At 38.1% G+C, this 14,835-nt stretch overlaps 1 protein-coding gene across 1 annotated transcript in view; it reads left to right on the top strand.

The window, feature by feature from the left end:
- Positions 1-254: 254 nt before the first annotated feature.
- FANCC (Fanconi anemia, complementation group C) overlaps positions 255-14,835 on the top strand; it is a gene marked incomplete at its 5' end in the record, with an annotated part of 30,983 nt that continues 16,402 nt past the window's right edge. The window contains 5 exons of the mRNA XM_010018439.1: positions 255-374; positions 1,144-1,208; positions 4,461-4,625; positions 7,821-7,977; positions 13,666-13,718. Coding sequence (XP_010016741.1) covers positions 255-374; positions 1,144-1,208; positions 4,461-4,625; positions 7,821-7,977; positions 13,666-13,718 — 560 coding nt within the window. The remainder of the gene's footprint in view (positions 375-1,143; positions 1,209-4,460; positions 4,626-7,820; positions 7,978-13,665; positions 13,719-14,835) is intronic.

The following is a 14,835-nucleotide window of genomic DNA, read 5'->3' as shown; positions in this document are numbered from 1 at the left end:
TTGCTATTGCACAGCTACTGAAATTGTGTGGTGTGTGAACCAGTGTTTGACTGTAGCATAGCAGCTTGCAGCATTTTACTTATGGTTGATGTGAGCTGCCTGCGTTTCTGTGTTGATGGTGTAAAATGCCCACAACTGACCAAAAGATCTTACCCCAATAGTAGTCCAGTATAGCCAAATAGCCGTTAGTTCTTTTTACACAGCATGTTTTAGCCTAATACTTTTTTTATTACACTTCTGTGTATTTCTCACAGAGTTTGCTGTGCCATCTCCTTTCTTCTTCTAAGTGGGAAAGTAACGAAGCTGAAACCAGTACATTCATATCAACTCTTGGCTACACGTCAGCAGATTATTATTGTCACTTAGTTAAAAATGTAAGTATTTTGTGCAACTGAGATTTTGTTAATAATAAATCACCAGTTTATAAGCACATACATGGAGCTGTCATTGTGATAAGGAACATGGTCTGAATTTTGTTTATCTTTTCTTACCTCAGTTACTTTTATAGCCTTTTAAGGGAAAAAATGAAGTGGGAGATCTCTGGACAAACAAGAAAAAATTTTTTAGATTGTACTGTAATAGAGATTCATAAAAAAAAAATCCTGTTGCTCTTGTGTTACAAAAAAAAAATTCTGCCCTATCAATGTTTTTCTCTGTGAAGTTTAAATTATATATATTATTTTGTGTATTAGAATGTAACTTTCTGAATTTTTCTTGACTGTATGAACTGCATTTAAAATTGTATATGAGCCCGACATCTTGGGAGCAGTGTTTTTTACATTTAATATATAAAAATAATGGGAATAATATTTCATAATATGTTGACTTAAATTACATAAAGCATATAAAAATTATTAGTAATGCTCTTCTGGTATTTTGCCTTAACTCTTGGGGAAGCAGACCTAAAGTAAATAACTTCAGTTTTCAGATGTGGAAGGTATAAAATGTGTGTTCAGAAAGATTTTGCAGCATAGTTTATTCAGTGATCTGAATTTTGGCATCAATAATAAAAGAAAATTTAAAAAAAAAGCTAAGTGGATAGACCAAATTATTAACCCAGTATGTCAGTCACAGAGAACCAATGGAACTAATGTCTTCTTATTTGCAGTACGTATAATTTATTTTATTTTGTTCTATTAACAGATGGTCTTTTCATTAGTAACAGAACTCAGAGGAAATCAGTTCAATGGACTTAACATTCAGGGGAGGTAGGTGTTATCTGAAAACCATTTTGATATGTTTTCGTTTGGTTCATTGTAGTTCAGTGAGGCCTAGTCTTGCACAACTTAGGCTTTGGTTGGAAAGATTTTGATATATATGTAGATAATTTCAGGTGTGGACAAGCTTGTGTCGTGGTTTAAGCCCAGCCGGCAACTTGGAACCACACAGCCGCTCGCTCACTCCCCCCCTTTTCCTTCCTTCCCCCGCTCCCGGAGGGATGGGGAGGAGAATCGGAGGAATGTAACTCCCACGGGTTGAGATAACAGCTCTCCAGTAACTAAGGTATAATACAAACCACTACTGCTACCAGTAATAATGATAAGAGGAATAACAAGGGAAAAGGACACAACCGCTCACCCCCCGCCGACCGATACCCAGCCCGACCCGAGCAGCGATCTGGGCCTTCCGGGTAACTCCCCCCAGTTTATGTACTGGGCATGACGTGCTGTGGTATGGAATAGCCCTTTGGCCAGTTTGGGTCAGGTGTCCTGCCTCTGCTTCCTCCTGGCTTCCCCTCCTCTCTGGCAAAGCATGAGACTGAGAAAGTCCTTGGTCAGAGTAAACATTACTGAGCAACAACTAAAAACATCGGTGTTATCAGCGTTGTTCTCAGGCTGAAAGTCAAAAACACAGCACTGCACCAGCTACTAAGAAGGAGAAAAAATGACTGCTGTAGCGGAACCCAGGACAGCTTGTTAAGATGTGCTTCACATGAGAGCTTATAGAATGGTCTGAGAGACATAGAATGGTTTGATTTTGAAGGCAGCTTCAAAGATGATCTAGCCTAACCCCCCATCTGCTGCAGGCAGGAACATCTTTCACTAGATCAGGTCGCTCAAAGCCCTGTCCAGCCTGGCCTTGAACACTGCCAGGAATGGTGCATTTACCACTTCTTTGGGCAACCTGTTCCAGTGCCTCACCACCCTCACAATGAAGAACTTCCTTACATCTAACCTGAACTTCCTCTCTTTCAGCCCATTACCCATTGTCCTGTTGCTATAGTCCCTGATGAAGAATCCCTCTCTGGCATCCTTGTAGGCCCCCTTCAGATACTGGAAGGCTGCTATGAGGTCTCCACGCAGCCTTCTCTTCTCCAGGCTGAACAGCCCCAACTTTCTCAGCCTGTCTTCATACAGGAGGTGCTCCAGCCCTCTTACCATCGTCGCGGCCCTCCTCTGGACTTGCTCCAACAGCTCCATGTCCTTTTTATGTTGAGGACACCAGAACTGTACACAATACTCCAAGTGAGGTCTCATGAGAGCAGAGTTAGAGGGGCAGGATCACCTCCTTTGACCTGCTGGTCACACTTCTTTTGATGCAGCCCAGCATACGGTTGGCTTTCTGGGCTTCAAGTGCACGCTGCCAGCTCATGTTCAGTATCTCATTGATCAGCATCCCCAAGTCTTTCTCCTCGGGGTTGCTCTTTAACACCACATAGCCTGTAAAGTTACAGAAACGAGGTGGCTAATTGAAATATCTTCAAAATATCATAAGCTATTATCTTTGCTGTTTTTCTCCCTTCCTTCTTGCACCTAGGTGTTTGTGTAAGGAAGAGTAAATGAGCTCAGTTCGTTTATAGCTGACTTTAGAGACGAAATCATGGACACAGTTAACAAGGAACATCACAAAGTTTTGTTCAATGTTGAAAACAAGCCCACATTTCATAAAGTGGGATGAAACAGACTGAGCTGAAAGCTCATGAGACTGTTGAGAAGAGAAAAATTTGATTTCTACAAGGAGAAAAGGAAAACTTTGAACTTAGGTTCATTTTCGTGCATACGAATTGTGATATGACCGTTGATTTTCAAGTTGCAGAGACAAAGGTAATTTGCAGTTAGAGGTATACATTGTTTCCTTTCTCCATTCAGTGATGCTTACAGCAACAGAGATGACAGTGTCTGTGCAAATGCGTTGCACACAGTGGAATGCGCTGTGCAGTATTCTCCCAGAACATATTTTGAAGATTATGTAGAAGAAGAAGAAACTTGCCTTTGCAGGCTTTTTCTTCTGAGTAAGAGAAGCTGCTTAAGTTTGCTAAACCTGGATAAGGAATTAGAAACAAAATTTTGTAAAGGGGACTGATTTAAAGTCTCAGGTCTGTGAACTTTACACGTATATCCTGGAAAAAATTACCGTACATTAAATACCAGCCTAATAATTACTATTGGTACTGAAACACTTCTCATAGTAAAACTGCATGTCAAAGTATTTTAGTGTAAGAAACCTTAAACACATATTTGGTTAGGTGCTCACTCAGAAATTTGAGTCTTTCAAAATGTGTCGTTTTTATTTCTCTCACTGTGGAAACCACAATGGTACCCCATGTCCACAAATCACAGCACTTCTGCCAGCATATGCCAGTGACCATTAGGCAACATCTATTTGGAAGTAGGTTTAATACATGCAAGGCAATAGAGTTAGCTCTTTTTCACAGCAGCCTGTGGTGTAATTTCTGCCTCAAAACTACATTTAAAAAAATATGCAGTTTCATGTGCTAGAAAATATATATGCTCTGGGAAAGTTGTGATTTTCCTTTTGCAAATGTTACCTCTTGCATTGTGTACTATTTTCCTTTTTATGTTTCAAAGGTTCTATATTTTGTGTATGTTCCAGGTTGCACTGGCTAATCATTTCCAAGCATGTAGTTTTAGTGTGGATGTCAAGTGAGTGGTTTGTATGTGAAGATCCAAGTGTCTTACATTTCTTCAACTGTAGACCTGTAAGACAAAAACTTTTCAGCTGAGCACTTGAAGACAGCAGCAGTCATATTGTTTGGTTCATAGAAGTTGTCTCTGTTGAGAGGATAAAGGTCAAGGAAACAAAAGGAGGCCTTAAAAGCAGCTAGGTGGTCTCTTGTGTCTAGCAAACCAACATGGGAGCTGTGAATCTGTAGCCTTAATTTGTGCTTTGCTGCTCCTGAAAAAGCCAAAGCATTCCCTCCTAGGAAGGGTGTGATTACTCAGTGAACACAACTGGTGCACTTAAGAATTGGGGTGATATCCCTCATCTGGTTTGCCTTGAGCACTGAAATATAAAAAATTTATCTGATTTCTTGAGATTCTTCAGACAATATGCAATGACATGTCAACAGTCATTCGAATAAGTATTTTTTCTGCAATTAAGGTATTCATCTCTTATATTTAACCTTCTGTAAATAATTTAATCTTCTTTTACCTTCTTATTTTAGAAATAGAAGTTTGGCTTCTCTGACATATGAACTGTATTTATTTTTCCCTCAGAGTTTCAGCCAGTCGTGTGAATGCTGTGTCCCTTTTCTGTCTACCTCTTATTACTTTGCCTGATGTAACTCCATTGCTGGAAACTCTCCTTCTTTACCATGGAGGTGCATCAAAAGAAATTCTCAGTTCAGAGTTTCTGGAGGCTGTGAATGAGGCCTTTTTAAAGTAAGTATCATGGTCTGTATGCTTTTTATGCTCTTTTCCTAAACGTTATTGGTTCAGTTAAATGTCTTTTTTCTGTGTTTGTATGCTGGGTGCACTGTACATCTTCTGCATTCTAGTAAAGTATTTCCCTTGCAGTCAAATAGCAGAGCTCAGGTTGTAGGCCAAAGCAGAATTTTATGTTGCTGATGTGAAAATTGTGGAATAACAGCTTTAAATATTGACTGGAACTTTGTCCCACCTTTTCTCTAAAATGCACGTCAAAGTCTTCAATTAATTTTAAGAATTTTGTGAAAGATCTGATTGCTTTTCATAGAAGTGTGATTTACCTTTCACATAAGTCTATCAACATTCCTAACTTGATATTTTGAGACCCACCTTTATTTTTCTGGGCACAAGATACATCATTATGTTTGAGTGCTTTTCTATTTATCTTACTTTTTTTTCCTGTGAAATTTGTTCTCAAGATTTTAAATTCTCCCAGGTTTCAGCAGATTATTTTTAATGAGTCTGAGAGGAGCAATTTGTGAAATATAACTTTGCTTATTTTGCTGCCACTAAACCCACCGTTTTGATAAAACAGTATTGATGAAAACCAGCTGAGTGAAGCTGCATCAGCAGATTGGCTATGCCAGGAAAGGAAAGACAGGGAAAGCACAGCCTACTTCTGGTTGAGAGTTGGTTTATTCAAATTATAGCTGAGGGCTTGTATTATATAGATCTAATTTCTCTTTTAATACTAGAAAAGGTCCTTTGTGAAACACTTCAATTATCCCTTTGTCTCCATTTTAACCAAAGTTTTAATTGCTTTCTCTGTACTCAACGCTGTAATTTCTGAGATGTTCCAATAAAAATTGTTATATTGGTCCAGTGAGGAATCCAGCAAAAAAAAATAAGTAGTGGAAAAGCACAACTGCTAATTTGTACACGTTACTAGAAGTTGAGGAATATACGTGGAAAAGGAATGTGAAAGTCTATGGTGAAATACATGTCCCAAAAAAGAGAGAGCTGTCTTTCACTTGTCCATCTTCTGTGGCTTCAGACTGGGCATGATGCACAAGCAGTAACACAGTTTGGAAAACTTTCAGAGGAAGTTTGCAGGTTCAGCATAGGTGGTTGTCGTGGTTCAAACCCAGCCGGCAACTTGGAACCACGCAGCCGCTCGCTCACTCCCCCCCCTTTCCTTCCTCCCCCCGCTCCCGGAGGGATGGGGAGGAGAATCGAAGGAATGTAACTCCCACGAGTTGAGATAACAGCTCTCCAGTAACTAAGGTATAATACAAACCACTACTGCTACCAGTAATAATGATAAGAGGAATAACAAGGGAAAAGGACACAACCGCTCACCACCCGCCGACCGATACCCAGCCCGACCCGAGCAGCGATCTGGGCCTTCCGGGTAACTCTCCCCAGTTTATATACTGGGCATGACGTGCTGTGGTATGGAATAGCCCTTTGGCCAGTTTGGGTCAGGTGTCCTGCCTCTGCTTCCTCCTGGCTTCCCCTCCTCTCTGGCAAAGCATGAGACTGAGAAAGTCCTTGGTCAGAGTAAACATTACTTAGCAACAACTTAAAAACATCGGTGTTATCAGCGTTGTTCCCAGACTGAAAGTCAAAAACACAGCACTGCACCAGCTACTAAGAAGGAGAAAAAATGACTGCTGTAGCTGAACCCAGGACAGTGGTCTATACAGATGTCAGTAAGCCAATGGGCAGTCCATCATGATGTACTTTTGCCACTTCATGATGAGAGTCTGAATCCTTTAGGTGGTCATAAAATGTTCTTCTGACTGAAATAATTGTCCCTTTCTTTAACTTCAGGGCTACTTGTTTATCACAGTGAGCCAAAATTATTCAGTTCAAATGGCTCTTGACTAAGTGATTCTTTAAGAGCCCTTAACAGAAATGTATGTTTTCCCTGAAAGCAGATAGAGGCTTTGCATGGTATACTCCTGGCCTATCACTGAAGCTTACATGATCTTATCATGAATGTGCTTGAATGTTGTTTTTTTTCATTTCCACTTTAACAACTGAATTCTGTGTTCCTTACCTCTGTCATTGTGTTCTGAACTCTTGTTTTCTTTCTGAACATGGCTGAAGCCTGCTCCAGGAAGTAGGGGTATTAGATACTGGGATTTGCAGTGCTCCACAGAACTGAGCATTGTCCCAGTGGAACCATCTGCAAGGGTAGTCATGGAAGGCTGTGAGGGCTGATACTTAAACGAATGTATGGCAAAATACATACCTTGAAAAATGGATCCCAAAATGGTGTTAAATCTTTCTTATCAGAAGCTTTAGTTTGCGTGTACTCTCCATCCTAATTTTAATTCTTTTCAATTTTAACTTGATTTAAGACCGAGGCACATATTTCTTGTTCTTTATTGGGTTTTGTTTGTTTTTAACATTTTAATTTGCACTTACCATGATAGCTGTAAAAAATATTCCAGGATGTTTTGTGCTGTGATATCTTTTCCTCTTGGGTGGTTACTTTAGTGTATTTTCAATTGTGCTGTTCCAAGCAAATTGCAGTGTTGTCTCAAAATAAACTGTGCCTTTTATTTCCTAGTGATACATCACTGTACTTCAACTGAGCTATACCTGAAGGCTTTAGGTGAAGCGACAACTGCCTTCTTAACCATTTCTCTTTTAAATGGCTCTGGTCACTGTTGGTGGGCTGAAGATTTAGCTGCCTTTACCTCATTTATTTTTCTACTTGCTTCTCTGTGAAGACAGATAATGCTTTGATTTGGACAGCAGTAATGCTATCCAGGGTCTTCCTGCTTATCTGTCAGGTGCTGGCACTTTCTGAGCAGACTGGTCTACAGGAAGCCGTCTGGGTTTGGAAGAGCACAGGTGTGTGGAGCAGGACCTTCCTCTAGAGAGGAAGGGAACTTCAGACTTAAACCTTCCATTTCCATTTGCTGGCATCCATCATAACCAAGTTTTTAGGTTTTAAAGACATGTGGTAAGGTTTCATTTGTAGATGTTGGTGGTCCCCTGTCATTCTTTGCGGTTATTGTTTGATATTGAACAGAGTACAGTAAATAAGATTTTTCTTTCTCTTGCCGCAGGTTGATCTTTGTGTCTTCTTTTTCCCCAGTGTGCTTGAAAAAGAAACCCAAAAAACAAACCACGAAAAACCATTTTTGTCTTCTTTCCAGTTTCTATGGGGAAACAGTATTTTTCTTTCCAAACCAGGAAGAAGATCTCCCTCCCTGAAACTGCTGTCTTCAGCCTGTGGCTTCGTCACTTACCAAGCCTTGAAAAAGCCACATTATATCTTCTAGACCAGCTGGTTTCCATACAGTTGAATTCACTGGAAGAAGTGGTTTGTGTCATAAAAGACTCGTTACTGGTATGTGCAACATGTAGTGCATTTGATACTGCTCTGTCATGCTTCAGAAGTGACAGAGTTTCAAATTTCTCAGCATATTTGAGGGAGATAGCTATCATTTGGCATATAGCTTTGCTAATACGAAGGCAAATCTGGGGTCTTAAAAATGTCACTAAATATTTAGTTTTTACACTGAATTGGTAGAAGAGAAAAAAGTTTTCATCCAGTGATGGGAGTGCCTAGTACCTGCCTCTGTCTTATAAAATTCTAAACTTTGGCCAGGGAGGATTTAAATCTGTTATTTCAGTCTTCATGCCCATGGGAGTTTAGCAGTTTAAACAATTGAAATTCCTTGTATATTATTATATTATAGACTGCTTAGTTGATTTTGTTTGCAGTGTGACCAAAATACTTAGTACAAAACATTTGCTAAACTGTAACTCGTTTTCAAATGCAGTTTATGCAGTGCACTAAAAATCTTTCTGATAAGAAAACATGACACAATACCTTTTCCAAAATAAGGAGCTAGTTTGCAACACTAAATCTAACTTTAATTCTTAATTAGAGTGCATGTGTGCTATGCACTTAAATTATGTTTTTCATAAAATAGGACTAAAAAATGGCATGCAGTATGTATTTTCAGCCTATGAAACTGCTTACAGAGTATGTACAGTGTAGATAGGAAAAGAATGATGCCTTTAAATATTCTTAAGTTTTTAATTGAATCTGCAGATTTCCATTTTAGGAATCCATTACTATACTTGCAAATCTCATAATGCTTGGCATCAACAGGACTTTGTATGCCATCTGGGGACCTAGGTATTCTAGAAGATAGAGGTATATACAAGGCCTGTGCCTCATTTTTCTGTATCAGATACACTGTGAGTTGAATAGAGCATATAGTACCACACATGGCTAAAGAAAAAAAAATAGAAGTATCTCGGTTATACATAAGGAGAAGTAAAATCTTTGTTTTGATTATTGGTTTATTGTTGTTTGTTAACAATGTTCTTATTTGTTGTCTTCACATCCTGATCCCCAAAAATAATGGAACACTACTGTGCTGCCACACTTAGGTTGTCCTCACTTGCCTCTGCTCCAGAGTCTGCTTTCAAAATAAGATATCCACAGAGTGGAAAGACCAGTGCAGCAACTTTGAATGCTGGTTTAGAGAGGACATCCTGTGGACAAGGAGTGGAATGAATGGAGGCATAAAGAACAGAGCAGTTAGAAGATGGATGTTGCTGATTGATAGGCATAGATAAGAGTGAGGGTGCATACATGGGAGATGGCATACCAATTAAAAACAAAAGGATTAGTAGCTTAAGTGGGGCAGTATAGAAGAAAAAGATTTGATCCAGAAATTGTGTTCTTAAATATTTAATATGTTGTACAGCTTGTATGTGGTACTATAAAGATACTTGTGTGACACTAGATCAGGCAGTACTTTGAAACTGAGAGTATGATTAATTTAGCCTGCTAGAAAGATATGTGAATATTTATTTAGGAACGTGGTTGTGCGTTTTTGGCAGTTGGATTATTTGTAGGATTTGACCTCTGTTTGCCTTATGGATATGGTAATAAAAAGACAAAACCTGATTTTTTTTTTATTCCCCCCCCATTTGGAGGAAAACCTCTAGAGCACAAATAGGCACAAATATGTTAGTGATTTGATTATAGTATATGATAAGAATGAAATTACAATAAGCTCTTTCATAATTTCATTTCTATCTTCAAACAGTAACCAAACTCTATGTAAACCTCATAGAATTCTGTGGTACCCAGGTAGTTGTAAAACACCACACTTGTGAAAGAAACCTGATATGCACTACTCTTACATTTTTAAATCCAAGAGTAATTGTAGTGTGATGGTCCACTAACTTGTGTTTTATATGGTATGCTATTAGGCTTGTGGGTCTGGAGCTAAACTGGAATTAATATTGGAAATTCTATAGTTGCTCAGAAGTAATAAAAACAAGTGAAATGACCATCACAAATAGTTTTTTAGGTTCTTAGAATTAGGTGGGTGAGTAGATGTCTTCTTTTCTGAAGTAACTGCAGGGTTCCTATGTGTATGTGTGTTATCAACTTAAATTTAAATAAATACACATATTTAATTATATGCTTTACCAGAAATGCATAGGTATGTGTATAAACACATTTTTAAAGCACATGTATGTAAAAAGAGATGTGAATGGATCAGTATCAACTACAGTTTGTGTTCTTAGTTCTTACAGTTCTTAGATAGCTTTCCAAAGTGGTTTTATTTATTCCAAAGTTATGTTGCAAGAAAAGTGCAATAGGGTGATAGGGACTAAAATTGGCCAGTTTCTCCTTATCAACATCTGTTACTGCTGTGTTTTGTTTTTCCACCTTACCATCATTCCCAAGTCCAGCCCAGCACTGAAATTATGTTATACTCTGCAGTTAAAGCTCTCCCTGCGGGGTCTCCCTTGCTGTTATTTTTCTTCAGCATTATAGAGCAAATACAGTTCTGGTGGGTGATACGGTGACTCCCTTGTTGCCTGACAGGATACCACACTGGAGACTGCTCTGGTTCCCATGCCCTTGCACTGACCTCTTCCTCTGCTTTATCCCCAAGTTTTGAGTCTAGCTGGTTCCAAGCTCACCTTTCATTGGGAACTGTGCCGATGAAACAGGCATTAATGGGGGAAAAAGGAAGCAGCTTTTTTTTCTTGTAATACATTCCAGCTAGGTTACAATTAGTTCCCACAGTATTACCTGTCTTCAAAACCTGTATGATTGTAGAATTCTTGAAACAATGCACACTAATTTGTTCATCGTGTTGGTGAATTCAGGAGTTTTTTAAACCTCAGTGAAGAGATGTTTGTGCTTTCAAAATAAGTGCATGCTTCAAAATAGAGATACATTTGGCATTTGGTATGAGAAAAGAATTAAGTGCATATGAGTCTGGAAGTCAAGAGATCTCGTATTTGTGGTGTACTACCTCAAATCTTATGCTGTGTGATCCTGAGCACAGGATCCTATGTTTACTCACAATCGTGGCTGTTTTAGAGATCATTCTATGATGTGAATAAAATGCACTGTATGATTATTAGGCTGTTCTTCTTTGTGCCATTTACTTGCTTCCTGTAGATACAACTGTATTTTTATTATTTCTTTATTCATTTCTGGCTTTGTATTATAAATTACTGCTCTATGATTCTTCTTTCTGATACTATAAATGCAAGAGTAGTGTAGTTCTATAGAACTTGTATTTGTAATAGTTTATGTTAGAGTGTATTGTCCTGGTTTTAGCTGTTTTATTTCTTTCAAAAATCCCAGTGTTGTTTTTGGTTTCTTTTCTTCTGAAGGAGCACACACTCTTAAAATATGTAATCATAATATCACACATGTAGCTCCAATTGTGTTTGAATCTTTTTGATTTAGTGTTATGTTTTGCATGTTTTCAAAGTGATGGAATAAGCTCCTGGAAAGTATGTTTGGTTTTCTGAGCTTTCTGTGGAAAATATTGCATAGTCACAGACAAGACTATTGAAATGTAAAATGCCTTTTTATTTTGAAAAAATAAGGAGATAATGTCAGCAATTGAAAACGCTATGAGAATCCCTTCTGAAACTGATCATCCCTCCCAAACTCCAGAACTGCTGTTGGATGCAGCAGAATTGTGCTGCCTGCTCAAGTCCCGCTACACAACAGGCACATCTGCAGAGTGCTTTAGAGACTTTTGCACTATGATAGCATTCTTACTTGCAGATTAATTCCATGTAGTCCATTGATCAAAATCTTGTGGAAATAGATAACAGTGGGTTTTTTGGGAGGTGGGTTTGGTTGGTTGGTTTTTGTTTTCGCCTTTGAATACCGGTGCTGAAATTCGTATTGATTTCAGTAGTGTAGATTAAATACTAGAAGCTATTAGCTGCAGTTTCTTGTAGTGAGTACTACCGTGACTTTCCTGCGGTCTGGCAGGAAAGGGTGGAGAGTTTTTCACTGTTGCATACAGTACATTTATTTTTGTTTTGTTCAGAAGATTTGATCTTGATATGTATGGCACTGTGCTGATGGACCATTTCTGGTTTATGTTCAGTATATCTTAACAACAGTGGGTTGGTACCTCATCATAGAAGTGTGTGTACAAAAGTAGGTGGGGTGTCTCAGAACTGCAGAATGGCTGGGGTTCAAGGTGCCTCTGGAGATTGTGTAGCCCAAGTTCCTCTTTTTTTTAATTAAAATTTTTAATTAAAAAAACAAAACAGAAAAAAAAAAACCCAAAAAAGCCAAAACAAATAAACAAAAAAAAAACCCACCACAAAACCGAAAAATACCCTTGTCTCTCTTTTGTCTCATCCAGCCAGTCTTTTTTTCCCTGCCTCTAACGGTGGGAGCTTGGAGGTCAGCCTTGCAACAAGCTGCATGCTGTTCTCCGCGCGTCCAAAAAGCCGGCTGTAAACGCTCTCGAGCACTAGATGGCACACGTTCAACAGGACAACTTAGCTACGGCTATGTGACAAACAAAAAGTGTGGTGAAACATGAAAATGAGGTGCCATCTAATGTTTGCAGTATGGCAAAGATTAAACACAACTGTGAGAAACAAGAAGCTTTTCTAGACAGTTTGTATTAAATGTTGTCTCTTTATTTTCTGATTATCATATAGGGATCATATAGAATAAATTCCTCATTCCTCCTGTGTGCAGAAAAAAAAAATTCTATTAGTACTTTTTAGTTTGAAACAAATGCATAAAAGTTTGGGGTTTTTTTAATAGTTTGTCAGGTACATAAGGCTATTAAATGCCATTTATAAACACTATTTCTTCCATGCATGATTAAGTTTATAGAATGCTTTTTGTTGAATGTGCTTACTCTGGATTGTTCAAGAGCTATATTTTTATCAAGTCTGCAGGTGTTAACTTGAGAAACACAAAGTGTGAATTTGTTTTGTGAGTTAGGAAAAATATACTTTGGGAAATGTGTAAATAGTTCATTATTCTTGGTGCTCTATAAAAGCCTGATATATGTTAGAACTTAAGAATATGGGATTAGAAAGTAGTATGTGTACTAGTGCATGATTAATGCAACAACTTATAACAGTCTTATGTGTGTTAGTGTGATAAAAAGCCTTAGTTGTTTAGAAAAAAAAAGTGCATTTTGATGTGCTGAGATATTTAGCTAGTACTAGCAACTCTGAAATTCACAGAAGGTAACACTGAAAAAAATGTCTTGGACCAAAATGTGTGTGCTATTAAAGACAAAGTGATAACATAAAATAATTTTCTGGAATTTAATTTTGAAAGTGTAGCAAGAATCTCAAAGCACATCCAAAAGTGACTGTCCATGAAGAAGAAGAAAAGCTTTTTGTAAACGCGCTCCCTGTCTCTTGCCTGTAGCAACTGCATGCAACAACCTGTTTTTTCTGTCACCCGTAGTATTTTCAGTGGTTGTTGTCATAAACAGCTTGGTATCCCAGGTGTTTGCATTTACCAGCTGTTGACCTGCCTGCTATCGCTGTGGATCTCCTTCCATGACATAGTTATTTTTAAGAACCTAATCCTAAGAAAATCTGAGGGTTTAGTAAGAGTTGATCTGAGAATTAGAGTTTAATAATTGCATTGTAATGGTATCCCTGAGTTAAATAATACAGTGTAAATAATAACATGTAAATAATACAGTGGCAGATGTTTGAGTTGTTTCTTATGAATGACTAATTTTGTTTCATTTGTTACCAACAGCCACAAGCAGCAAGCCATCCTGCCATTTTCAGAATTGTTAATGAAATTTTCAAGTAAGTTTTGAAGTTATAGTGGAAATTGTTTCGAATGACCAGTTTAAACATTGAGGTTTTCTTCATGACAAGAAGGAGTATTATAACCTGGGACGTAATAAAATTTCAGGCTATCTTTATCTGCATGCCTTAGTGTCCACTTCCATGTAGTACACTGCAAATAATAAAAAAACGTTAAAACTTTTGTGAACTTTACATAAAAGCTATATTATAATAATCATTGATACAGTTGACTACACTGTATTTTAGCCTTTGAAGTTTAAAATTTATTTTGTACTTCAATAGATATTTCTGGTTGAAATATGGTATTAAGGTGAAATTTTTAAATGCTGAAATGGTTTGTCCCATGCCAGTATGAAGATGGAATTTAGCTAAAACATTTGCATTTACAATGTAGCCCCTTTACATTATGTATTGTTTACCACATGAGGGCTTCCGATACTTTGTACTCAGATTTCAGCAGCTGCTTTACTTCACTTGATGACTCATTTTATCCTTTTGTTTAAGTAGGTCTACTGCCAGCGTTATCAGTATTACAGTTTTGATAAAAATACATTTAGTGACTGAAATTCTTTGTGCATAAAGTGTTTTCCTTCTTAAGAAAGAAAGATGTGTATGTTTGCTGTGTTTGTGTGTCTGTGTATATGTTTAGGTTTGTGCAGGCAAAACAGAAGAGTCTTTGCTGCAGGAACTGTAGCCTGCTGTTCTTGAGAGTGAAACCACTTGGCAAGCTAATGCTGTGGCAGTCCTTTCTCTGCTGTGGTCCAGTGTCTGAGCACAGCTAACATTTTCTGAACAGTCAAGACCAGGGTCTTTCCCAAAGACAAGTGCACGTGAAAATTGACATGACTTCAACAGGCGTATACTAATGTCTTAGGCTGGAGGCTGTATATGATGGTATAGGCTGGCAAAATATGTTCAAGTTTCTTGACTTATTTAGGGGCATGGTATGTAAAATATTTTCTAAAATTAACGTGAGACTACATAAGTCTTTTCCCTCCTTTCCATTTGGTAGAAAGGGATGAGATGTTTCTCAGATCATAGAATCACAAAATGGTTTGGGTTGGAAAGGACCTCAAGATCATTTAGTTCCAACCCCCCTGTCATGGGCAGGGAT

The sequence above is a fragment of the Nestor notabilis genome, unplaced genomic scaffold (assembly GCF_000696875.1).
Source record: "Nestor notabilis isolate BGI_N333 unplaced genomic scaffold, ASM69687v1 scaffold2240, whole genome shotgun sequence".
In the NCBI taxonomy this organism is placed as follows: domain Eukaryota; kingdom Metazoa; phylum Chordata; class Aves; order Psittaciformes; family Psittacidae; genus Nestor; species Nestor notabilis.
This window is presented reverse-complemented; position numbering and strand designations above follow the sequence as displayed.